At 39.7% G+C, this 27576-nt stretch overlaps 2 protein-coding genes and 1 long non-coding RNA gene across 7 annotated transcripts in view; 1 reads left to right on the forward strand and 2 right to left on the reverse strand.

Annotated features, from left to right (window-relative positions):
* LOC113078419 (uncharacterized) overlaps positions 1-16139 on the reverse strand; it is an 88066-nt gene extending 71927 nt beyond the window's left edge. For both annotated transcript variants that reach the window (XM_026250749.1, XM_026250748.1), the window contains exons 1-2: positions 15867-16139; positions 15710-15784 (exon numbers count right to left, since the gene is read on the reverse strand). The gene's annotated coding sequence lies outside the window, so the exon portion shown is untranslated. The remainder of the gene's footprint in view (positions 1-15709; positions 15785-15866) is intronic.
* Positions 517-19468, reverse strand: LOC113078420 (GTPase IMAP family member 7-like). Of its 2 annotated transcripts, none has more exons than XM_026250751.1 (3): positions 18657-19468; positions 4289-4324; positions 517-4196 (listed from the first exon to the last, which is right to left on the reverse strand). In XM_026250751.1, coding segments are annotated over exons 2-3 (915 nt in total). In that variant the 5' UTR covers positions 4290-4324; positions 18657-19468; the 3' UTR covers positions 517-3282. The 2 variants fall into 2 exon arrangements, with proteins under 2 accessions (XP_026106536.1, XP_026106535.1); XM_026250750.1 differs by lacking the exon at positions 18657-19468 and adding an exon at positions 15635-15653.
* On the forward strand, positions 17860-25784 carry LOC113078421 (uncharacterized). Of its 3 annotated transcripts, XR_003281497.1 has the most exons (6): positions 17863-18520; positions 19567-19717; positions 21626-21717; positions 21798-21908; positions 22440-22582; positions 25051-25784. It is a non-coding gene; the product is annotated as an uncharacterized LOC113078421 (long non-coding RNA). The 3 variants fall into 3 exon arrangements; XR_003281496.1 differs by lacking the exon at positions 25051-25784 and having other exon boundaries at positions 17860-18520; positions 19462-19717; positions 22440-22779; XR_003281495.1 differs by lacking the exon at positions 25051-25784 and having other exon boundaries at positions 17867-18520; positions 22440-22779.
* The last annotated feature ends 1792 nt before the right edge of the window (positions 25785-27576 follow it).

Consider the following 27576-nt stretch of genomic DNA (forward strand, 5'->3'; position numbering starts at 1 on the left):
TATTAAGACATTGAAAAAACAAAACAGATAACACCCAAATCCTTACTTCTGCTGAAAATGTTACCTTTCTCGCTCAGTTTTTCACACTCATAGTATGTTCCACTTCCACAAGTGCCAAATGTATTCGTGAATGTCTGGCTGTTTATTAGTGTTTTTCTCATTCTCAGTTATAGGTAAAATCATTTTGCTTAAACTTGGGTACAGTTTAACTTGGGTACTAGAGATAAAACAAAATACAGATACTTGGTTCACTAGAACAAGACAATATTTTTTCAAATATTTTTTTTAAGATTATCAATGACAAAACCTTTGTCTTTTTTTAATTAAAAGTAAAACAATGCAGTTGAAATATTTAACTAATCTAGGGCTGTAACTAATGATTATTTTGGTTATCAAGTAATTTACTGATTATTTTGACAACGGAGTAATCTGATATTTTTAGTAACACAAACAGACCTAAGTGGAAACCAGGCTTTAGTCTGACTATTTATATATGAACTAACGATGAGGCAATACTAATTTGCTCAAATTTTTATTTCATATTTTTATATCAAAACCAAGGAATTACATGACTGTATTGAACAACACTGTTCAAATCTGATCAAATGAAGCTAAAAAAATTATATTTTCATTCATTCTATGATTCTTTCTCATATTAATTATTGTCTGACAAGTTGGTCTAATACACATTATTATAAAACCATTGGAATTACTGTACAAACATGCAATTTAATAAAAATATTAATAAAAAAAAATAAATAAAAAAAACATTACCATCGTCATATATTAAATATACATAACCTGCTCAGCTGGGAAAACATCAGGTTTGATCACATCAAGTTTAGAAAAGTTTGTGTAGTTCATAAGAGTATGTATGGTTTAGCTCCTCCTCTTCTAGTTGATTTTATTACATTTTAATCTATTGAAAACAGAGTAACTAGACGTGCAGCTAAAGCTGACTGCATAATTCCACATAGAAAAACCTTGTTTGGTCAAGCTGTCTTTTCCATTTAGAGCATCACATCAGTGGAATTCAATACCACAATTAATTAGAGAATGTACATCATTTAACTTAAGCAACATTTTAAGAAATAGCTTCTTCATAACCAACAGTTATATAGAACATTAATGTTGTTTATAAATGTTAATAAGCTGCTCTTTATTTTAATTGGTTTAATACATATTTATTTATTTTTTCATTTTTTTGTCAAATTGTATAATTTGTTGCTTAAATTTTGGTTGAATTTCGTTGTTATTGTTTTTTCTATTTTGCTTCTTTTTTATTTTCATTTTTTCTCTAGTTTTCCTACCAATGAAAACTATCCTTTGGGTACATTAACATTCACACATTTTGATTAATGTACAACTGTCCTTTTTTTTTTTTAAATAAATGAAGAAATAAAGAAAAATAAAATACATAATGTAATATACCAATACATTATAACGGCCTGGTGATGTTTCACTTTACCGCGTGATTAAATGCGGTTTAAATCCACTTTATTTTAATAACTAACAGAAACTTATTTTGAAATCGCAATGTACAATTCATGGCATATTTAGACAAGGTTGATGTATTCTCCTGTGTTGGCTAAGGTTTGTAAATGATTTACATAACAAATCTAGTGAGATAATGCACGTTTTGCCACATGAACGTAAATTCACATTCACAGCGTATACAGAGGAAGAGTTTAACCCCTTCCACACATACAGTCTTTACTGGTAAATCACCGGTAAGTTACTATTAATAGATCACGTGTGAACAGGACCTTTTCAAAAAACAATGTTTTACGGAGATGACATTATTACACTTAGCTGTTTACAAAGCTCTGCTGCTTTTTAATTAGTTATTCTATGTAAATATGCGCGAGATGGACATCTTTGACCACTGCGCATCGCTGCTTTTTGTTGCACTATTATGCGCTCTCACATTTATAAGATTGGCTAGTAATGTTAGTTTGGTGTAGAGTGAAAGCTGTGCTCCTCTCATACCACTGGTAGGTGAACCCATGGAGAACTTTAAGCCCTGGGTCATGCCCTTAATTATGCAGAACTTTTAGGCTTAATATCATTGAAATGGATGAGTTATTAAAAACAACTCACCCCCCTCACTGTCATGAAGGGCAAAATTAGCTATTTAGACCAATATCATTGTTTGCACCAGGCTGTAAACATGTTTTTTTCTGCTGTAAAGTTGGGCGTTTTAACATGGGGAGTCTATGGGACTGACTCCCTTCTGCAGCCAGTCGATGAATTACAGATTAAGTCACTTCCGTGTTGGCTTCACAAGAGAGAGAGAGCGGGAGGTTGCCACTCGGCGAGAATGCACCATATGTCCAGTAAGAGCTTGATAAGCTGGTTCAGGTGTGTTTGATTAGGGTTGGAGCTAAACTCTGCAGGACACCGGCCCTCCAGGATGAGTTTGGACAGCCCTGCTCATTAGTGATGCGCGGGTCGTCTCATAACCCGCGGGGCGGGGCGGGCGGGTTAAGAAATTGGCACTTTATTGTGGGGCGGGTCATTAAAATTTTTTTTTTTTAAATCCATTTAAGTTGCATGGAATTTAGTGGTGGACATCTTGATTCTTTCAAGAGATTCGCTGATTTTCAGTTCGTTCACCAAAATGATTCATTCACTGATTCGATCAGTGACCATTTCTTTTGACAGGATGAAACAGTTCACAGAGCTGTTCACGAGCTGCTCGCGCGCTGCTGTGGGAGGAACTACTGTTTTACTGTCTATGATCAGTGGATTACGTAAACGAGAACGATTCGTTCACCTAAAAGTTTTGTTTACGAACGAACCATCATAGTGCAATTACCTATAGCCTATATTGATAAGGTTACGATACAAAGGTCTAAGTAGCAACGTAACTTCCTTGATGTCCCCGATGCGCGGGGCAGCTCGGGGGGGGGTCAAGAAATTTTACTTTATTTGCAGGGCGGGATGGGGCGGGCCAAATTATTTAATGAAAGCGGGACCCGCGGGTTGGAAAAAACCCAGACCGGCGCATTACTACTGCTCTATACAGTACCCAGATAAATGGTACATTAACATGATGAATGGTAGTTAAATGGTACATATATACACATATTACAAATGTTACACATACTGTATATCAGGGGTTTGTAAGCGTATTGAGAGCTACTGTTCTGCAGACTTCAGTTCCAATGTAATTAAATCCTCCATCACACCTGTCTGTAATTATCAACAGTCCTGAAATCCTAGATGCTTCAGGTGTGTTTGACTGCGGCTAACACAGATATACATATTACCAGAATGTGATTAAGATTTGATTTTGCGAATCTTCTGAAAGATCTTTTGTATTATATTTGGATGAGTACAGGTCTGTTCTGCCTCCTGTCTGGCCTCTCTGAGCTTGGTTTCATAATAACGCTTGTACTCTCTCATTTTACACTTGTTCAGTTGTTCCAGCTCTTTGATCTTCTCTTCTTTCTCTTGCTCAGACACTGTCAGTGTCTCTATTCTCTCCTGTAGTTTCTTCATCTCTTCAGTAAATCTGGCCTCCAGGTCTCTCTGAATGTCTTGTAGTTTCTTCTCATACTCCTTCTTCAGTTCCTCTGGTTTAGTTTTCAGCATGAGCTCCACGTCCTGGTAAGAGTCACTGGTGTAATGTTCTCCTCCATTAGCAGTGACTATAGCATCTACTTTCTGCAGGAACTCCACCACCTGATTACGATCCTCCATGTCTTTATTGTTGAACACATGATGTCTTCCCCCACAGCGACTCAAGATTTCCTGCAGAGCCTCGTTGGCTTCCATGAACTCTTCAATAGAGCCGGTCAGTTCATCCCCGTGAGTGAAGAGGACGATGGTGTGTTTATCTGCTTCTTCTCCAAATATGGCTCTGATCTTCTCCACCGAGTGTTTCTCTTCCTCAGTGAACGTATCCACTTTAATGACCAGGATGATGGCGTGAGGTCCAGGTGCTGTCATGTTTATACACTTACTGATCTTCTGTATCAGGAGCTGCTCCTCTGAAATATCAGTGTCAAACATGCCCGGTGTATCTACTACAGTGATCTCTCTTCCAGCCACATTCTCGGTCTCTTTCGAGCACTCTTTGGTCACAGATGAAGGGCTTTTGGCAACTCTGAAGGCTTTTCTGCCCAGGATGGTGTTTCCGGAGGAGCTTTTACCTGCTCCAGTGATTCCCACCAGCACCAGTCTCATAGACACTGAAGAAAGAGTGAGAGAAAGAAGACGAGCTCATTGATGAGCTACAACAGGCTGACTGAGAATCAGGAGATTTCTCAATGTGTATACTCACTGTTCGGTTTATCAAAAATAAAGCTGCCCCTTCTTCCTACAAAGAGAAGAATATAATAATTATTTTTCTTTATCTTTTAAAATAATCAAAAGTGGCCATGAGGCAGCTTTTTGATTAAACGCAAAGTCTAGTTTAATTACTATGTGATTAAAGAATGTTTTCCCCATACACACAATATTACACTCTTAACAATACGCTTCTTTACACATCGTGAAGGTTCTATTTAGAAGTGTATCATTCTGAAGAACCATCCATATGCTGAAATTCTTTGCATTAGACGTTGTGGTCTTTTTTTCCAGCCTTTTTGTTTTTCCAAGTCTGAAACTGTAAAGGCCACATCATTACTGGTTTTCTGGAGCTCGAGACAGACAGTCAACAGGATACTTATCTCTTCAACCGAAATATTGAACTTATGATCCATGTTATATATATTTTTTTTTAAACATTACTTATTCCCAGTCACAAATAACATTAAAGTTATCCCATAATCTTATAATTTTTTCTCTTAACTCTTACAAAAGACGCTTTTTTTGCTAATTCTCGCCTACATAAACAATTGTTCATACATAAACAACTGGTGCCACTATAACTCTAAACTCAGCTGTGTATTTAAAATGATGTTGCATCGTACTAGTGTTGCACGGTGCACCGATACTTCAAAAGTATCGTGATTCTCGGAAATTAAAAATGTCACGATTCCTAAATTTTTTTGTATCGATACTTCAAAGAATGATTGCGTTCCAGATTTGTAAGAGGCGTAATTCATGTTGGTGTCTGCAATGCATGCTTCCAGTGCCTCCCTATGGACGTCTGTGTGTTTTCTCCTCATGCAAGCAGCAAAAAAGCACCACAGCGAGATGCCTGCATTAGCGGCTTTACTAAACTGATTTGGCTTTACTAAAATGTGTGCATAATCGCATTAAATAGTTTAAATAAGTTGTTCAGATGAACAAAGCACAAGGTTTTCTTGCATAATTAACATTTTAATTGTTTGGTCAGACAGTTCAAATATAATATTCACATTAATCGGGTATTAAAGTGGAGTTATGTTCTGTATGCTAAATATGAATATGAGCGTATCTGCACAGCACCTATAACTGCCCTTTGTATCTGCTGATTGCTGATCGAGATTCACATGCTTGGCTCACTGACCCTGTATACTCATTCATTTCCTTCATAAACGAGATGTATCAGTTCATTCAACTCGTTGACGAATGAGAAGATCTCTCGATCTCGTTCAGTGAAGGGCGGATTCGTTCACTACATTCAACAAATTACATGGTCCGTCACATCTTGAGTACAGGATGAAACCGTTCACAGAGCTGTTCACGAGCTGCGCATGCACTGCTAATAGCGCTAATAGCTGTGGAGGGAGGAACTTCATTGAACAAGAAATATGAGTCTAGTAGCAATGTATCTTCCGTGATGTCCCCGATGCGCGGGTCGGGGTGGGTAAAGAAATGTGACTTTATTTGCGGGCTGCGTCGGGCCAAATAATTTCATAAAAGTGAGACCCGCGGGTTGGAAAAAAACTGGACCCGCGCATCACTAGACTGCATCTGCGAGCACAAGTGATACTGTGGCCACCGGTCCACGACTGGTAGAAAAGGTTGACGCTCATTCAAGATGACACTCATTAAAGCTCACTGGCTGATTTTCTCCTCTGAAAGAAAAGGTTGCACAGAAATTCTGAATAAGTTGCAATATCTGAGATATTGCTGCAAAATTGTATTAGCTTTTTTTTTTTTACTTGAATGCCATTGCTTAAATTGATATTTTCTTCTGAGTTCAGAAACATTGTTTAATATAATCGCTGTTCATATTTTTATTCAAAGTTCAGAATCAAGATAAATTTATTACTCTTATGTTTCGATAACTGAGATAATGCCGCTAAATTTATTCACTCTTTACCTTGAATGTCATTGCTCTATTTTATTTTTTATATTTTAACATTTCATATTTTGTTCATATGTTCATTTATTAGTATGTTATATGATTAGAATGTTGTCCCGGTTTTAAAATAAAGCACATCAATGATATTTGAGAGTGTATTTTCCCTTTTCAGGAAAAGTATCGAAATCGCAATTCTTGACTAGGTATCGTATCGAAACAATAATTTTGGTATCGTGACAACATTACATCCTACAACCTCATCATCTGGAGAGATAAACATAGTGATGGGCCTGAAGACATCATGGATTGAAAACTATCCATATTTAAGTTCATGAAGCAAAACCTCCAGCTTTCTGTGGACCGTGACTTATGAAGAATGCATCTTAAAGGTTTAGTTCACCAAAATTGAAAATTAGGCCATAAATCACTCACCCTCGAGTCATCCTAGTTGTATATAACCTTTTTCTTACAGATGAATCCAGTCAGAGTAATAAAAAAATGGTCTTTGATCTTTCAAGCTGTTTAATGCCACTCAGCGGGTGAGCCATGTGAGACACTTTTTATTATAGATGGGTGCTTATTATTTCACTTCTTTTGGACTGATGCATGCAACACCCACTGAGTGCCAAGAAACAGCTTGAAAGATCACTTGGACTGGTCTTCTCATTTCTAACAACTGGAAATAACCCACTCTCCCCTATGCAATTATAGCTAATTGGAATCTCATGTGATCACTGTAACAGCTCCTATAAAACTCCAGGTTGTGGTCATTTACCGGCCTCCTATAGGCAAATTCTATCCACCTTCCTGAAGGAGCTGGATGGCCTGGTGTCCTCATTCCCGGAGGACGGCAGTCCACTTTTAGTCTTTGGTGACTTCAACATTCATCTGGACAAGCCTTATGCTACAGACTTCCATTCACTCCATGCTTCATTTAATCTCAAACGATTTACCACTACAAGCACACACAAATCAGGCAACTTGACTTAACTCACACAAGCAATTGTATTGCAGACAACATTCTGGTAAAACCCCTACATATCTCTGACCATTTCTCCATTACACTTAAACTACATTTTATAATCTGTGTGCCCCCCCCAATCTTTCCTCCCTATTATCCTCCTCTCTTCCCTCATCTACCCATTTCTCATCTCAGGGTGTGACTGCTGAAACTGACACTTTATGCTCTACTTTAAAGGGTTAGTTCACCCAAAAATCCAAATTATGTCTTTAATAACTCGCCTTCATGTCGTTCCAAACCCGTGAGACCTCCGTTTATCTTCAGAACACAGTTCCGATTTAGTCAGTGAACGAGTCAATATTTCGTTCGTTATCTGGCTCGGCTCGGTGTTCATCTTCAGTTCTCTCTTCACAGCAGTTCAGTCAGTGTACTGTTTGAGTAAATGAATTACTCCGGGATATTGGTTTGTTTGAACTCAGAGGGAGTGTCAGACACATTAAAAAAGTTAACAGCTTAAGTCATTGCGTATTGGAGACGCGAACAGTTTAAAATGATTCAGTTCGATTTGGTAAACTGGTTCAAAAAGATTTGGTTACATTGTTCACGAACCGGATATCACAAACTGCTGTGTTTTGAACTCTCTTACAACAGACACGGAAGAAAAGACGATGAATAAAGTCATAGTTTTTGCTATTTTTGGACCAAAATGTATTTTCAATTCTTCAAAATATTCTGACTGCCCCTCTGATGTCACATGGACTACTTTGAGTATTTTCTTACCTTTCTGGACATGGACAGTATACCGTACACACAGCTTCAATGGAAGGACTGAGAGCTCTCGGACTAAATCTAAAATATCTTAAACTGTATTACAGGATAAACTGAGGTCTCTCGGGTTTGGAACAACATGAGGGCAAGTTATTAATTACATAATTTAGATTTTTGGGTAAACTAACCCTTTAACCTCTTGTCTAGACGATATTTGACGATATCTTCTTACTTCCACAACAAGATCAACAGTGCTCCAGACACACGTAATCTCTTCAAAACATTCAATTCTCTCCTCTGTCCCCCTTCAACAACTCCCACCACTTCTATAATAACTGATGATTTCGCCACATTCTTCACAGACAAAACCAGAACAATAAGTAGTCAGTTCTCAGCCCCACACACACAGGACTTCAAACCAAGCACACCCACTGCTAACACTCCCATCATCTCCTTCTGTCCCCTCACGGAGTAAGAAATTTCAAAACTTCTTCTCTCTAGCAATCCTGCAACATGCCCTCTAGACCAATCCCCTCACACCTCCTCTAAGCAATCCCTCCTACACTTTTACTAGCACTCACACACATCATCAACACATCTCTCCTCACAGACATAGCTACAGACCTGTCTCTCTCCATCCATTCATATTGAAAACCCTCAAAAGAGTTGTTTTCAACCAGATATCATTGTTTCTCTGACAAAACAACAAACTAGATGCTAACAAGTCTGGTTTCAGGAGTGGCCATTCAACGGACACTGACCTAATGTCAGTCACGGAAGCCCTGTGGATTGCAAAAGCTGATTCCAAATCATCGGTTCTTATTCTGCTGGATCTATCTGCTACTTTTGACACCGTCAATCATCAGATCCTTCTGTCTGCCCTCTCAACACTGGGCATCACACTGGGATTACACTTTGCTGGTTTGAATCCTATATCACTGATAGGTTTTCAGGGTGGCTTGGGGAGGGGAGTTATCCAAAGCACATCAACTGGTCACTGGGGTTCCTCAGGGATCAGTTCTTGGAACCCTCCTCTTCTCCATATACACGACATCACTGACTCCCATCATACAGGCAGATGGACTCTCCCCTACCATTACTATGCTGAAGACACACAGCTCTATCTTTAATTTCATCCAGATTATCCAACGGTAGCTGCACAGAACTCAGGGTTTTTGGCAGACATCTCTTCATGGCTGAAAGACTGTCACCTACAGCTCAACCTGGCAAAGACTGAGCTTCTTGTCTTTCCTGCCACTACAACTCTACAGCATGATTTCACTATCCAGCTAGGCTCTTCTACAATTTCCCCATCAACTGCAGTCAGAAATCTTGGTGTAGCGTTTGATGACCAGCTGATCTTCAAAGACCACACTGCAAAGCCTGCTCGATCTTGCAGGTTTGCATTGCACAACATCAGAAAGATCGGATCCTTTCTAACAGAGCATGCTGCACAACTTCTTGCCCAGGCCCTTGTCATTTCTAGGCTGGAATACTGCAATGCTCTTCTGGCTGGACTTCCATCAAGCAAAATCAAACCTCTACAAATGATTCAGAATGAAGCAGCACAACTGGTCTTCAATGAACCCAAAATAGCCCATGTTACACCTCTCTTCATCTCCTCACACTGGCTACCAGTTGCAGCTCGCATCAAATTCAAGACATTGATGCTTGCATATAGAACAGCCACAGACTCAGCACCCCTCTACTACCACTCACTATTCCGAATATATATCCCCTCCAGAAGTCAGAGATCCGCTAGTGAGTGACGCCTTGTGGTACCCTCACAGAGAGGCTCAAAATCACTTTCCAGAACACTCTCCTTCACCATTCCTGGCTGGTGGAATGATCTTCCCTCCCCTATTTGGAATGCTGAATTCCTGACAATCTTCAAGAGACGCTGTAGCAGCCATGTTGCCGAGATAACTCAAACCCCTTCGTTTGAAGTGTGGTCCCTAAAAATTTTCATTTGAAACCTTACCCCTGTGTCTCGATTCTCTTTTGGTAAGGGGAAGGGCTAAGATGTAGAATTGGGATTGGGCCTTAATTTTCTCGGAGCACAAATGACTTTCCCCTGGAACCGTCTCAGGATGAGACGTAAAAAAATGCTTTTGAACAGGTCCATACCATTGACGGTCAGCCTCTCCATCCTGGTCGCTATCTTCTTTGTGCTTACCTATCCGTATTTTGCTATTTTTAAAGATTGTTGTATCGAGTGACCCAAGATGCTCAGACAAAAGAAGATACAAGCCAGTTCTTAGTTCCAAGGAGCTGCAGAGAAATACATTTCCAAGCGGCTCATTCTAAACCAATGGCAAAGCACAGGCGACGACACTAAATCCCCTCATGTTTTTTTTTTGGCCGGACATTCATGAGAATGTGCGCAGGTGGTGCGTGTCTTGTCCTGAATGTCAGTTGGTAAGCCAACCGGACGCCCCAAATTCTCCTTTGCGCCCACTTCCATTAATGCAGGTCCCCATCAAGAAAATTGGTATGGACTTCATTGGGCCATTAGAGCGATCAGAAAGGGGACATCGTTTTGCATTATTCATAGTGGATTATGCAACACGATATCCTGAAGCAGTGGCTCTCCGCAACATTTCGGCTAAGAGTTTTGTGGACGCATTGTTTCGTTTAATCTCCTGGGTGGGGATTCTGAAGGCACAGTGTTTATGTCACATACTTTACGCGAACTTTACGAATTATAGGGCATTAAATCGATTCGGATCAGCGTCTATCACCCACAGACCAACGGCCTGGTAGAGCGCTTTAAATCGCACGCTTCAATCAATGATTCGTAAATTTGTCCAAGAGGACGCCAATAATTGGGATAAATGGTTAGAGCCCCTGTTTTTCGCTGTGCGAGAGGTCCCGCAAGCCTCCATGGGGATTTCCCCCTTCAAGCTTCTCTACAGACGTCAGCCCCATGGGGTGTTGGACATCCTGAGAGAAACTTGGGAGGATGGACCATCTCGATGTAAAAACGAAATTCAGTATGTACTGGACTTGAGAACAAAACTCCACACTTTTGGGTGGCTGTCGATGGAGAATTAGTGGAGAGGAGGATCTTGGTCCAGAGGTGAATGTCAAAACACAATCCCTCAAACTGACCCAATGTGGAGATCACCTCTCGCCTTCCCAGCTTAATGATGCAACTAAATTACAGGCAGAGTTTGCAGATGTGTTTTCATCCCTACTAGAGGGTGACACGGGAGTGGATTTTCAAATCTGTCCAGTCCCACTCCCGCAAAAAAAAAAAAAAAAAAAATCTCGTCCCGTCCCAATCCCACGAAAAAACTGGGGGGAAAATCCCCCAGCTGAAAGCCATCTTAAACAATGCATTACACACACATTAAATTTCATGTAAATCATCCATGCTAACCTGGGTCACGCTCAAGTTCACATGACCCAGAAGGCAGAAACTGCATCTTGTTTGCTTTAATTATTTTACAGGAGCACTGCGTTTCATTGTTATTCGGAGTGCACACGAATAAACGCATACGGATTTGAAAGATTGATTACTTTTATCTGTATGACCAAAAATGACGGAGGATTTTAACAACAATTTCCCTCTGCTCCGAGCATTTAATAATTACACCGCTCCGCCTTCACTCCATGGAAAAAGTATTTCAGTGTATTTCAATGTTATATTCATAACGTAGCCTATATTAAAATAAAAAAATAAAAAAATAACAGGAGAGTTTCAAAGTGGCTAAGGCTATTGTGTGCAAACTTTTTTTTATCTTACCACACACCAAACTAATAACATTGTCAGCATTAAAAGGTATAATTGCTGCTTTCTGTTGTGCGAATTTTGTTTGTGATGAAAATAACAGTACAATTTCGTCAGTTATTTTATCTACAGATCGATGCATTTCTTACAGATTTCTGCTTATTCAAAATCAGATACAGATGAAGTAGCACTGTAAAGATTATTTTTTTAAACGCATTACTGGGAAATCGACTGCGTATGAATGTGCTGAATCATGCTTTAACCGAAAATATTTAGTAAAAGGAACAGACAAACTTCTTGAGAACTAGCCTGTATATAACCGGTTATTGCCGTCATTATAACCTTCTGATCGGAGAGAATTGTACTCGTGATGGAGCGTGCCTGGAGAACCAAAAAAAATCTGCTCCTGGCTCCACTCAGATACTCTGCTCCACTCACATACTTTGGTCGGGTAAATGCGGCGCTCAGAAAAAGCACAGGTCAAAGCAGCGCACGAATGAAACATTTAAAAGCACATGTAAATGAGAGTGTAACTCTAGCGCTGAGTTAACACTGCTGTGAATGATGTGGTGTTGTTCAGTATATGACGGAGGCGCCAGAACTGCAGCTGATAGAATGTGCTGGAGCACAATACTACATTTCTTCAAAAGCAGATTGTAGAGACATTTTTATCGCCCACGATCAAAAATCTTCATATTGCACACCCAGTTTATAGGTTATTTATATAAAAGGTAGGCTATATTTGTGTATAAAGTTGGGGATCCAAGTGTATTCCCAGTCCCGCCCACTCCCGCTGACATTTTTTCCTGTCCCGTCCCAATCCCGTGATTAATAGTGATTTTGTTCCTAATCATGCGGGATTCCTGCGGGATTCCCGTGACCCACAGAAATCCAGAAAAAATGTCAGCCTCTAATCCCTACCTGGCCGTACTAACCTTATTCAGCACCATATCGTGACAGAGCCAGGCGTGGTAGTTCGCAGCTGGCCGTATCTCTTGCATGAACAAGAGGAAAAGTAGCTCAGACTGAATTAGGCGAGTTGCTTGAAATGCGAGTAATAGAAGAATCCAACAGTAACTGGGCGAGCCCAATAGTTTAATTCTGAAAACGGATGGCTCAGTCTGTTTCTGTGTGGATTATCGCAAGGTGAATGCTGTGTCGAAGTTCGACGCCTATCCAATGCTGCGGGCTGACAAATTGCTTGATCGGCTCGGTATGACTTGTTTTTATTCGACACTGAACTTAACGAAGGAATATTGGCAGATCCCCTTGTCTCCATTATCCAGAGAAAATACAGCTTTCACAACACTGTTTGGATTACACCAATTTGTTTGGGTTGTTAGGAGAACCGGCCACCTTTCAGCGTATCATGGATATGATTCTGCGGCCCCATGCTGCATATGCGGCTGCATACTTAGATGATATCATTATATTTAGTAATGATTGACAACGGCATATGCAGCATCTAAGGGCCAACCCAAAAAAGTGTGCGATTGGGCGTGTGGAAGTGAGATATCGATATCTGGACTTCCACTTGGGGCATGGACAGGTGCATCCACAAATTGACAAGACAGCAGCTGTTGCGACCTGTCCACACCCCAAGACCAAAAAAAGAGGTAAGAGTAGCTGGGGCTGGCGGGATATTACAGAAGGTTTGTACCTAATTATTTGGACCTAACCAGCCCCTTGACTGATCTTACTAAAAAAGGAGGCACCAGATACGGTCCACTGGACGGAGATGTGTCAGCAGGCTTTTACCCAGGTGAAAGTTGCTCTATGTGGTGGGCCGTTATTACACTCTCCCTTTTGTGTTGCAGACAGAAGCGTCGGACAGGGGGCTGGAAGCAGTCCTGTCGCAGGAGATAGGGAGGAACGGCCGGTGCTGTACATTAGTTGCAAGCTCTCTAAGAGAGAGACTAAGTACAGCACCATTGAGAAACAACAACTTGCCATCAGATGGGCCGTCCTCACCCTCCGCTATTATCTCCTGGGACAGGAATTCACCCTCTGTTCGGACCACGCTCCGTTGCAGTGGCTCCACCGCATGAAGGATACCAACGCGCGGATCACTCATTGGTATCTGGCTCTACAGCCTTTTTAGTTCAAAGTGATCCACAGGCCGGGTTTTCAGATTGCTGTGGCCAATTTTCTCTCCAGAAATGGGGGGGGGCGGCTGCAGGCTGGATGGCTCCCTGGCCTGAGTCAGGCGGTGGGGGTATGTGGCAAAGGGGGCATGGTTTAGTGAAGTCTGCAGCGGGAGAGAGAGGCAGGAGACAAATCGTGATTAGGTTAAATGGAAATAACCAACACCTGTGTCTTGTTTCAGTAATTGGTGTGGAGAGAGTATATAATGCCAGGAGAAACAGGATTAGGTGAGAGAGAGAAAGACTGCTGGCAGATGATCATTCCTCGGAGAAGAAACCCAGAATTGATCGCGATATTGTGTTTATGTTGGTGTAGTTGACACTGTGAACCATTAAAAGTGAATAATAGAAAATAAATTACCGTAAGCAGTCAAGCCGACCCCTCCATCCTCTTCCTTTCCACTCACAAACTCATTACAAGCTGTTACTGGCAATCTGCCTCTGAACGTAAACATTTTAGAAACATTTGATGATAATGAGCATTTAAAAAGGTATCAGCTTTGGTTTTAGAGGTTATCCCAGCTCCAGATTCTCCTTTGATTATGTCCTTGTTTTCATTAACCAGTTGGGCAAGAAGAAACATGTTCTTGTGTCGAGTTTTCTTTTACGTTTGCACGTCTTACTATAAGCCATGATTAAGTCGATTCTGTTAATTAAAAGGCTGTTTTAACTTTTTTAATGTGGCTGACACTCCCTCTGAGTTCAAACAAACCAATATCCCGGAGTAATGCATGCACTCAAACAGTACACTGACTGAACTGCTGTGAAGAGAGAACTGAAGATGAACACCGAGCCGAGACAGATAACGAACAAAAGACTGACTTCGGTTTACCTGCGCTCATAACATTAGCACAGAATCAGTTCAGAATCAATCACCAAAAGAATCAGTTCGGTTCAGACGCCCTGTGTGTCTCTTCTTCACGCTGAATCACACATGCGCAGTATCATCAGCTCCTCGGTTCACGAATCGGACGCGTCTGACAGAAACGGTTCTTGACTCGTGAACGAGTCATTATCTGGCTCGGTGTTCATCTTCAGTTCTCTCTTCACAGCAGTTCAGTCAGTGTACTGTTTGAGTAAATGAATTACTCCGGGATATTGGTTTGTTTTAACTCAGAGGGAGTGTAAGTTAACAGTTAAAGTGAACAGCTTAAGTAATTTATGGATTAATGCCTATTGGAGACGCGAACCGTTTAAAATGATTCAGTTCAATTTGGTGAACTGAATGATTCGTTCGGGAACCGGATATCCAGACTGCTTTGATTTGAACTCTCTCTCACAACAGACACGGAAGAGAAGACAATTCTGAATAAAGTCATAGTTTTTGCTATTTTTGGACCAAAATGTATTTTCGATGCTTCAAAAAATTCCAACGGACCCTCTGATGTCACATGGATTACTTTGATGATGTTTTTCTTACCTTTCTGGACATGGACAGTAGACCATACACACAGCTTCAATGGAGGGACTGAGAGCTCTCAGACTAAATCTAAAATATCTTAAACTGTGTTCCGAAGATAAAAGGAGGCCTTACATGTTTGGAACAGCATAAGGGTGAGTTATTAATGACATAATTTTCATTTTTGGGCGAACTAACCCTTTAAGACTGCTCAACTCTACTTGTTTTCAGAAATTCACAGCATATTTTTTGTTGCCATTTCAACGACACTTCATCTCAAATCTCTGCAATTTCCTTTAAGGGTCCCTCTAACATGCATTTAAATTAAATAACTGACAACACGCTGTATATCGATGAAGGAAAGCTGGATAAAAACAGGCTCTTTTTAGATTCGGAGGTAAACATTATTGCGTGATGAAATCGAAAGTAAAACCGAACATAGACTCACACTGGTCTGTGATTAGTTAAGATATTTGTTTTGATCAAAGTTTGTCTGAAGTGCTTCTTGAAGGCAGGATGTTACCTGCTATCAGTGTCGTGTCGCTTGACGAAGCCATGGTTCAGATTTATCCGAGAATTTCTCTGCGATCACCGGAAGCTGAACACAAGCGAACAGACAGTTACACGAACCATTTCCGGTGAGTCTGGATGCAAGACAAACACAAGCTGCATCAACTTACATGATGTTATGTCCTTAGCTAATATATCTTTTAGTTGTTGTTTTTGAAGCTGACGTTTGGGTGTCGTCTATTTATTTTTCTTCTTCTTCTTCTTTGTGCTTATTTGGTGGTTCGCATTCTTAAAAAGAGCATTACCGCCATCTACTGTGGGTAATAGATCAGAGACAAAATACACTAGACTAGATCACCACTACCAGAACAATCAGGACTCGTGCTTTCAATGTTGCTGCGTGTTCAGCTCCTCCATCTACGGCAAAGTCCATCTCATTCCAGAGAGGGATGCTTTTACAAAAAAAAAAAAAAAAAAACTTTGTTTGTATTCTAATATTTTAACTGTATTAAAAAAAAAAAAAAAAAAACAATTTATATATATATATATATATATATATATATATATATATATATATATATATATATATATATATATATATATATACATTTATAACCCTTATATATTCTATGGATCAAATTGGTTCTTTTTAAAAACTTTATTATTAACCTGCCCCCTTCTACTGAATTTAGAATTATCCTTAATGTTAATTGCTGATTACCTTCCATCTGCAGTTCTTCTCTTATCTTACTTCTTTCCTCTGAATGTTTATTGCACTTAATTAGTACATGCTCCACTGTTTCTCGTATTCCACACCAATCACACAAACCTGTATGATGTTTCCCTGTTATTTGCATTGTTGAATTAAGTCCTGTGTGTCCCAATCTTAATCTAGAAATAATACAGTCTTTCTTCCTTTTTCCACTTGACTTCCTTCCTCTACCTACCACTGGTTGTATTGAATGTAAATGTCTACCCTTTTCCTCATTGTCCCAGTACATTTGCCAATTATTATTTATCTCCCTTTTAATTATTGATTTGTTCTTCTTCTTCTTCTTCTTCTTCGTCGTCTTCTTCTACCCACGAGCGTTGTATTACCGCCATCTTCTGGATCATTCGGTTTATTTCCTCCAGCTTGTGGCTTGTTTTCAGCGATCATTTTCTCCTCGTCAAACCCGCTCTCAGAAAGAAATCACAAATACATTTCCTGCCTTGTCCAATCAGATTACTCAATTGATCTTTTATTTCTGCATCTCTTCTTCATATCTTCTTCATCTTAAAAGGACATGTGCTATGGTTTCTAATGTCTGACAGTCCTCACTAAACCAGTGGGATATAATGTGTATAATGTGTAGTGTACTATTTAAATGACTGTGTCCTGTTCTTGGTCTCGTCATCACTATTTCTTCTCTCCTAGTCCTTTCTGTTTTAAATGGCACACACATGTCCTCCTTTAGCGTTCCCTGTCCCACTGTTCCCTTTCTCTTAGACGAGCTCTGTGAATAATATTGGAAGATTCTGTGACTCAGATAATGTCCGGTGGGCTTTATTTCTTTGCTCTTGGGTTTTGTGCAGATTGGGGAACAAACATATGTTGTCAGTAAAACAAAGTTATTAACAATTTCAAATAAAATAATGGTGTTTTTTAAGATTTAAAGATTATAATTTTGGATTTTGACAAGGAACACATTGAGACAAAGCTATAAAGTATGGTTCAAAACTATGTGGGCAAATATATGAAGAAACACATTCAGATGTTCAGAAAAATACAGACATACACTCCTCTCCCTCCACAAGACCAGACACAATGCTTTATATTTCTTGAAATAATAACTTTTGAACATTAAACATCGTTTGTCAGTCTTTATTCACCTGTTTCGTGTGGTTTCTCGTTAAAACTCATAAAAGTAAAGCATTTAAATCATATGGCTAGTGTCATATAATAGCTTAGTTTAATAATAGAGAGGGACAGATTTGTCTCATTTTAAGGTGCCCTATTATGTATTTTTGAACATTATCTTTCATGCAGTGTGTAACACAGCTCTGTGTGAATGCAAAGTTTTAAATCTGAAAGTGCTTATATAAAACTAATGCACTGCAGAAATTACTAAGTTAAGACATGACCATTGGACACCAAAATACTCACTGGGTCAGTGGGGTCAGGAAAAAACAGGTGGAGAAGAAAAGACACGTTAACTGTAAAAGATTTAAGAGTTAATGTGAAGAATTAGGTGTGGCAGATGGCATTGAGTAGGGCTGTGCGCTTTAGGGAAAATATCTAATCGCGATTTTTTTTTTTTTTTTAGATATTGCGATTGTCATTTGATTTGCAATTTTAAATTTGCAAAGTCAAGTTTCAGCTCAATATTGTCAATAATGTGCAGTACAGTATGAGTATCATTACCCTGCTGAAAAAAAGCATTCTTACAGTTTCCGTTAAACCATAATGTTTTTAGCATTATTCCAATAGGAATTACTCTTGTTCTATTGGTTGCCATCTGCCAGATTACATCTCAACAATTGTGTATGAGGAGATGTCGTCACGACACAGCGCCCCACCCCCAGAGACCGCGTCTCCTCCCCTTTCCGCCATTTTGGGAGTATACCCGCCAGCACAGTTCATTGTTTACATTGGTAGTAGAGGAGGTTGTCGCACTATTCTAGAATGCCTGGAAAACACTGCTGTGTAAAAAACTGCTCCAGTGTCTCACACGATTGTCGTGAAAACCGTAGGAACCATTTGTTACAGTTTTTTTCGTTTCCCTACATGGAAAAAAGCATTTCATTTGAACTGAATGCCATCACTGTTTGATCCAGAGCTGCTGTAAGTTACAACAGAAACAAACTTTGTTATTTTACTGTTATTATTATATTATTAATCTGCTTTGATACAATCTGGATTGTAAAAAGCACTATATAATTAAAAGTGAGTTGACTTGACAAAAGGTGAAGCAACTTACCATTGCCAGTACAATGGTGTTTTCACAGTTTGGGGGCTTGTAGATGACCAAGTCGCGCACCCAGCCGCAGCAGAATGTCTCGTAACTTTCCAAGGATTTCAGGCTTTTGAATTCTAGCATAGTGTAATAACTGATGCCAAAAACCAAGTAATTAACTATTTCCATGTAAGTGCAAGGTGGTAAAGAGTGTAGGTCTTTGTTCCATTCAGCTGCAGGCAGCTCGTATGGGTCGACGTTTTTAATATTAGCCAGTTTCTCTAAATACCTCTGTTTGGCATTGGTAGTAAGTTTCTCCCTGTAAGGACCCTTTTCTTTTGTCGCATTCTTCTCAATTTCTTCTTAATTTCTATATTATATATATGTATTTATTTATATAATTTCTCGTAATTTCTATCCGTATATCCGTTACAATTTGTATCCGTCTCTGTATCGCTCTTACACTGTTGCCCCTGGCAACCGATAGCGTATCCTCCCAAAATGGTGGGCGGGCTCAATTCGTCACGTGACAGCAAGCTACCGTGACGCATCTCCTCATTCTCAATAGAATCCATCAAATAGACACCAGTATAGTTTACAATAAAACCAATAATATTCCCATTATAACCCTGAAACATAGTCACAGACATAGTCTGTGTATGCGGTCTTCTGGATTGGGAATAGCGAACACTATAAACTTACCTGTTGTGGAGATAAAATGTGCAAGATAATGTTTATGTGCTAACAAAACATCTACGAATGTATATTTTATTCTCCAGCACTGAAAACAGAACCGAGCTTAATCTTAACTATTGATCTGACCCTGTAGACGCCATTATCACACTCTGGATTGGCACAGCCCTAGCAGTGAGACATTGTGTACATCAGTACAGAGGAAACTCAAAGCATTGGTTTAATCCTTACATCTGTGCAGATTTACACACAACTCTCTCCAGATGTTTTTCTGCTGCAGCTGTGAATCAGTGAAGGACGATTGGTGTCTGTTGAAGAAGCACATAACTGTTACCTAACAGCAAAGTAATCTGGTGACAAAAGTTACGCCATGGCAACCGGAAAAGTGAAAGGTGCGTATACGTCGCCACAGCGTAACTTTGTGATGTTGCCAGTAAGTAACTGCGACGTCATGGCAACGTTGCGGATCGGTAGTTGTGTGCTGGTAATCAGTTGTAATTTTTTATAATGAATTATTTTTTAATGGGTGGACATGCACACCTGTTAATTGCACTCAGGTGTCTTCACTTTCATCGTCATTATCCTGTCTATTTAAACTGGTCTGTTTTCTCTCTGTGTCATGGGGTCCTTATTTTCCGTCACCCAGTTTCCTCGCGTTTCCTTCTGTTTCTTGTTTGTTTGATGTTCTGACTGCTTACCTGGATTTTGACCTTTGCTTACTGGATTTTGATTTCGGATTACCCAATAAACACACACTGCTCTTGGATCGTAACACAGTGTCTGGGTTGTGTTCCCTGGGTGTCCACTAGGTGTCCTCCGTTCCCACGGTGTCTGTCATCTTATCACTTCCTGTTCCCTTATTTGGTCACCTTCCTCCTTGTTTTAGTTAATTGATTGTTCCCCCACCTGTCTCCTGTTTCCCCATTATCCTTCTGTGTATAAATACCCGGTCTGTCTCAGTCTTTGTCACGGAGTCCTTGTCGTTTGAATGATACCTCCCAGAGTCTGCTCTTCCCGTGTGTTCTTGTTTTGTTTCTATGTTTTTGGATTTTCTGGTTTTGACCCTGCCTGGACTGTTTATGCTTTTTGGATTGCCCCTCAATAAACCTTTTACCTGCATTTGGATCTCTCCCGTGCTTCTTGTATCACGATACGTGACAAACACTATCAGTAAATAAACACTAGGCTATATAATAATATAATAATCCAAGCCTACAATACAAAGTATTTATAGCCTAGTTTGTTAATTTTTAATCCAATTTTGAGTTTGCTGGTATAATAATTGCTTTTCCTAGGAAAACTTTACATTTTGGTCTAATATATGTACAAGAAGATTGCTCAAATAGGACATAATGACAAAAATTAAAAGCAAATATCATTTTGAATCCTAAACAAGTTAACACTACAGTTCTATGGTCTAATCTAATCTGAAGGGTGAACTCAAAAGACATAAATCATACAACAAGGTCATTTTTGAAGATTAGAATCCACTGTAAAACAAGAACAAATAGAAGAAAAAAAATATTTATATCTTCTTTATTAAAGTGATTTCGCCATCGTATGGACAAAATTTAAAGCATAACCAATAATTATAATAAAAAATAATAATAAGTACTATGCACCCATTGGTAAGGAAAGTAAATTGTAAATTAACAAATTACTCTAGCCAATGCTGTCACGTCACGGGACAAAAGAACGAACAACCCGAAGACCCGAAAAATTAACTAATCAATTCTCTTTCTGGCTCAATACGGCATTGTTTTAAAGGGTTATGTCAGTGTTCCACACAGAACAGGTAGCAATTTGTGGTGCCCCTCTGGCACTGGTGGGGGAATCGAGTGTCATGGTGTCGTGGCAGTCAGTGGAGTCCGTCATCAGGGTCAGAGTGTGTGCAGCAGACGGCATTCAAACACATACTTTCTGAAGCTTCCTTAAATATACACCTGTATGCTTATCTATTGTTCTTCAGTCACCTGCTGAGACAATTTTAAAGCTACAAGAAGCATTTGAAATTACTCAGCTCAATCTTAATTATTTAAAGTAAATTATTTAAGAGAAGACAACTAAAAAGATTTTACCAGAACCCTGCCTGGTTTCATTTCTCAGCCCAAATCTATACATTAAAGGGCAGGCCAGTAGAATTAGTTTGCTCATACGAATAGTGGTGTTCGGAGGTATCGATTGCTTTTTTCGGAAGGTACAGTTGACTACCATTGTTAAATTGAACTACTGGTTTACATGTTGTTTACATTTTTAGTTTTGCTTGGAATCTAACATTTTTAATTCCTATGCTCAATCAGGTTTTGTACCTCAATGCGGCTGGGAATAATAAGGCAGATACTGGTTTGAGGTTTTTCATGGAGAGTGTGCAGATACATGGATGGCCATCAAGGTAAGTAAGGACTTTCTCCCACCTTCCAGTTTCAAATAGTATTGTTTTCAAATTAATCTCACAGTGCTTTTTTCATTCAGAGTACGCGGTGACCAAGGCGTAGAAAATGTGGAGATAGCAAGATCCATGTTCACTGTGTGAGGAACAGGTCATGGCAGCTTTATAGCTGGGAAAAGTGTGCACAACCAAAGGTGAAGATGGTCTATGTTATTACTTTCCTCTCAATCCAGGGTTTACATTGCATCCTACCTACAGTTACCTACATCCATCCCAACAATTAGCTTGATTATGCTTGACACCTGATAGTAACGTGATTACATCCTGGGGGGAGCCTTGTCTGTTATTTTTAGGCCTGAAAAACTGCTCTACAGATATCGTTTGAGGTATTGCCTGTAGTAGACTGGTATGTAGCGAAATAGACAAGAAGTAACAGGCACCACAGCTGGTACTAGGCCAGACTACCGTTTTGACAAAAGCATTACTTTTGCCCTTGGTGTCGATTGGCTAATCATTACAATTCATGGCGCTGATTAGTCTATTAAAATGTACAGTGGAAAAGACGCTTTCCCTTACACTAGACCAACCATCAGTCAATTGGGTTACATGTACATGAAGTACCTAGAAAACTACGACCTAACATAGCATGAATATTCCATCTCACAGTATGTTAGAAGACAATTGTTATAATAGTATTTTGTTTGACTTTCTATTTTCTATTACAGATGGAATACTTGCATGACCAGGAAGCTTGTGGTGCTGATCCAGAACATGGAGTCATAGTACCAGAAACTGCATGCCCCTTGTCAGCTGAGGCTCTTGCTGCCTTAAAAGATATTAACCCCACTGCAGAGTCCTCTTCTCTCGGGTGGGATATCTATATGCATGCTCTTCAATTGGTCTCATTCCTTATGTGAGAGCTGGATAAGCAGTTTAAAAAACATAGCATTTGTTTGTTTTGTAATATTGAACTCTGTATTTGACCTCTTTGGAGTTTCTTGTAAGCCCATATGGGCTGGGCTTTTTGAAGCATGACACTTAAATTAAATAAATCGATCATATTTCCCTCCAGAAAACCCAATGATGGCCAGTGGTCTAAACAGTTTATTATACATATTTATCCATTTTCTCTATTAAAAAACAAAGATATGTATGGTTTTGCAGACAAAAGGCAAATATGTGTAGTAACATTGTGGTTTATAGTCCTTGAAAACAGAAAATGTCCTTTTACATGAATGTCTGAGGACAGCATTGCACGAGAACAGAAAATGTGCTTGCATAACTTCAAGTCAACTACATTACTCGAACCTCACTCACACAGTAGCATCAACTATAATGATCTTTAAAATCTATCAAAAGACCATAAGTCTAGGAAAAATAAAACACTTCACAATCGAACAGAAGCATATCTGGAACAATACATTAAACTCTAAATCACCAAGAACAGATTTCCAAAAAATCCTCAAGGTGTGCTGATGTCACAATTTTTTCTCTTCTTAATTAATTTCTCTTGTGAATGAAATTTTAAACAAAAAGCAAAGTGGGTGTTAGGGATGGGCTTTTCCCGCAAATATCACATTCGAATATTTGAGCTCATAAAAAACGAATATTCGAATATTTGTTTATTTAAATTAAGTTTAATGAGACAGACGTTATTTTTCAGCAACATTTATTGTTTCCGTCATTTTTGAACAAGCTTACACACAATAGGCTTAAACATTACACATCGTGTTTTGTAGCTGAAAACCTCTCTCGCCTTGGGCACCAAATAACCTAGAGCCGGCCCTGCGTGCAAACAAATAAAAGTACAGATTGAAAGCAAAAAAAAAAAAGTGAACAGAGAAAAAAAACTTAAATAAAGCAGCCTGCAGCAATTAGGCTATTGGAGAACGTAGCCTACACTTAACTTTGAAACTTTGAAACTGTCAGCAAATCTTTTTTGCTTTTTTTCTATTGTTTTACATGTTCTTGTTAAGAAACACAGGCATGTAAACATGATCGGGGGAAAGTCGGTTCCTTAGTCTGTTAACAATAAGGCCGGACATGGAGAAAACGCGCTCCGACGGCACAGACATTGCCGGGACTCACAAATAACGGTGTGCTAAGCGAATAAGTTTTGTGAAGCGCTTCGTGTTTTCGTTTCACCACTGAATGGGATCCTCATCTGGTGGAATACATGACTCCAGCAAGAACTGTTCCCACTCGTCTCAGCTGGACTCTGTAATCATCGCAGAAGAACTGGCGCCTCTGCAACCTTAAACCAAATTACAAAAAAAAGTTTACAAAGAAATCAAAGAGACATCTAAAACTGTTTTATAATCCAGTCAGTCCTAAAATTTAAACACACTGTTGTTATTAGCGGTGATAAGCTCGGGTCCAAGACTTGATACAATGAGAGCTTGCCAGATACTAGAAAGTTGTAGCACCACCGCTGGAGGAAATGTGGTGCAGGTCCACCTCAGGGCAATGCTTGTAGCAAAGATTTCACCCGTAATCCTATAAAAGAGAACATGGGAGTAAATACAGAAAGACAAATAACTTCCGGCTTTTTAATCACTAGGCTAAAGATTTTAACAAAGGCTACAAATTCATGAAAAAAGCAATGTATAACTGATTGCCCCTCTCCCTTCCATCAAATCCCATCACTGCAAATCACCTACCTGAAGAGCTCTTCATCAAAGTCATTCACAGAATATTTGGGCATTTTGGAGTTCACACCTTCAAAAAGGCGTTGCTCAATCCCAGATATCATTGCTTAGAATCAACAACAAAACAATTAAAATCATTAGACAAGACACCACAAATGTTATACTGTATAATATCATCAAATTGGTTTTTAAATGCATTTCCTTTTTTAAAAGTAACTAATGAATGGCCACTACTCACTGGTCAGAAACTCTTTTCTAAGGGCCCCTGTGTCAATCCTTGTGTAGCAGTATGCATTAGTTGTGCCTATTAACGCTCGGCTGGATGGTGATTTAGCTCTAGTTATGATGAGTACTATAAAGGCGGTTGGTGTACGTCACCTGGCAGGGCATTGTACGTGACGTCATGTCATTGTTCCAGTGCGGTGTGCAAGAGCTGGAGAGTGGACAGCGGAACTAATCGGCATATACTCGGCGGCGCTCGTTGTTGTTCGAACTTCTAGAGAAGCGGATGAGTTTCGTGGTTCTTTAATGACTTGCTGTTCAGGCTGCTGTTTTGCTTAACTTCACGGATATACGAACGCTGAGCGACCACAAACTTACTAGCCCATGTGCTGCTCTACTGTGTAGCCTTATTGACTAGCGTCATTTCCGGCACCAGGAACGTTAACTTTTTTTTTTTTTTCTCTAGGAGGATTGGTGCGGATGTTTCCATTTACCCGGAAGTTGATTTTGGGTGCTCAGAAAGTAGAGGGCTGTATTTAAAGTGGCTTTTGATGCTCATTATTCGTAGTCATCACTGTTCATTGTTTTGATTTAAGCTTCCTTTTTTTTTGTTTATTATGTGAATGTGTTTTGTTTGAATCTTTTTGACTCAAGTGCAGTCTTTTTGGCCCAGTACGAGTTAAACAAACCTGGTCTGTATTTTCCTGAGGCTGTTTAGGATATCCGGTTATCCAATTGTTCTCCTGAGAGTACCCTGATTGAAGTGGTGAACGTGTAAAATTCAACAATGTGGTGGGGTAACGATCATCTGGAATGTATCTGTCTATGACGAGAATGCTTATCACACTGGTTTGAGACAAACATTGTGCATTTGGGTCAATAGTTGTTTTTGTGTGTTTTTTTTTTTTTTTTTTTTTTTTAATTGTAGGCCTGGGCGGCAAAGAAACTAAGGGCGGCAGCCTTCCTCATCTTGGTGGTGGTGTTTTGGAGTGATTGCTGTGCCACCTGGAGGTGTGTGACTGAGTGCACGTGTGTTTGTGGTTTTCTTTGTTTCTTTCTTTTTAGGAGAATAGGAGCCAGGAGCGTCCAATTTTGTATAGCATATATATATATAAATAAATACTTTTTTTTTTGATTGTGGTTTTCTTTCCGTATGATTGTTTGGATCATTTTAATTAATAAAAGTGATTTTACTGTTTGTACCCCACCCATGTCTCATGCCTGACTCAGGCTGATACGAGCCTGAGAGCCTTGTGTGCTCCTAATGTTAAGGGCGAGTCCCTGGTAAAAAGCCCCCAGGGTGGCATAGTTAGTCTATTTATGTTGTGTTTCTGTTCTAAGAGCTCGGTCGCCACACTTGCCTCTCCAAGGAATTTGATCCACAAGGGATTAATTGGTGTAGCCTTTTTGTTGTGCTTCCACAACTTGAGACCTCTTTCAAACACATTATCTCAAGACACACAGAGCTCAAAGCAAGGGGCAAGGAACTCGACCGGAAGTTGAAGTCGGGTGGGGGCTGCCATCTTTTAGCAGAACTTCACTTGCGTTAGCATTCCCATTGACTCCCATTCATTTTGGCGTCACTTTGACAGCGAATAACTTTACATCTGAGGCGTTTAAAGACTCTGTTTGTCCATTATTTATTTCTAAAGATACACGACAATGTATAAAGGGCTCCATTACCTTTTATGTTACATTATGGCCCCGTATAAACAGTTTTTGTAAAAAATAGGCTAACGATTGCGTAATAACCACTCGACTCTCTGTTGCATTACCGTACAGACAGGAGGAGAAGCTCGCAGGCAATTAACTTAATATGGCGTACTGGCGTGACATTTTAAAATACTATACAAAATAATTAATCAGAATACTTACTCCTGCTCACTCACGACAAAGAACTCCCCGCTCAAGCTCGCCGTCTCTGCAAGATTAACGATGGCAGTTTGCACACACAGCTACTAGAAGATTTACATCTGGCAGACAGGTTGCTGACGTCGTCAAGCTTCGTTTGAGTCTGAGTGTCAGAAACGGAAGTGCTAAAAAACGCTAAAAATGGGCTTCACTTGTCTCAATTGAGTTCCAATGGGGTCGCTGTGTCCATTTCTTTTACTGTCTATGGCTCAAAGGTTGCGAACGAATCATTCGATGTAACCAGATTTTCTTGAACCAGTTTACTGAATCGTTTTAAACGGTTCGCGTCTCTAATACGCATTAATCCACAAATGACTTAAGCTGTTAACTTTTTTTTTTTAATGTGGCTGACACTCCCTCTGAGTTCAAACAAACCAATATCCCGGAGTAATTCATTGACTCAAACAGTACACTGACTGAACTGCTGTGAAGAGAGAACTGAAGATGAACACCGAGCCGAGCCAGATAATGAACAACAGACTGACTCGTTCACGAGTGAAGAATCGGTGTTCGGATCACCCGTAGTTCTTTCTGACAGTTCGATTCAATAAACCGGTTGAAGAAAACAGTTAACCGGTTCTTTTGCGCTTGACGTAATGGCGTCATTTGTGATGATTGCCCTTGATTCAAGCCTTTGGTTTACCCGCGCCCATAACACTAGCACAGAATCAGTTCAGAATCAATCACCAAAAGAATCAGTTCAGTTCAGACGCTCTGTGTGTCGGTCTGCTTCACACTGAATCACACATGCGCAGTATCATCAGCTCCTCGGTTCTCGAATCAGACACGTCTGACAGAAACGGTTCTTGACTCGAGAACGAGTCAGTCTTTTGTTCGTTATCTGGCTCGGCTCGGTGTTCATCAGTTCTCTCTTTACAGCAGTTCAGTCAGTCTACTGTTGAGTAAATGAATTACTCCGGGATATTGGTTTGTTTGAACTCAGAGGGAGTGTCAGACACATTAAAAAAGTGAACAGCTTAAGTCATTTGTCGATTAATGTGTATTAGAGATGCGAACTGTTTAAAACGATTCAGTTTGATTTGGTGAACTGAATGATTCGTTCATGAACCGGATATCACAA

Source organism: Carassius auratus, unplaced genomic scaffold (assembly GCF_003368295.1).
Source record: "Carassius auratus strain Wakin unplaced genomic scaffold, ASM336829v1 scaf_tig00025698, whole genome shotgun sequence".
Classification (NCBI taxonomy): domain Eukaryota; kingdom Metazoa; phylum Chordata; class Actinopteri; order Cypriniformes; family Cyprinidae; genus Carassius; species Carassius auratus.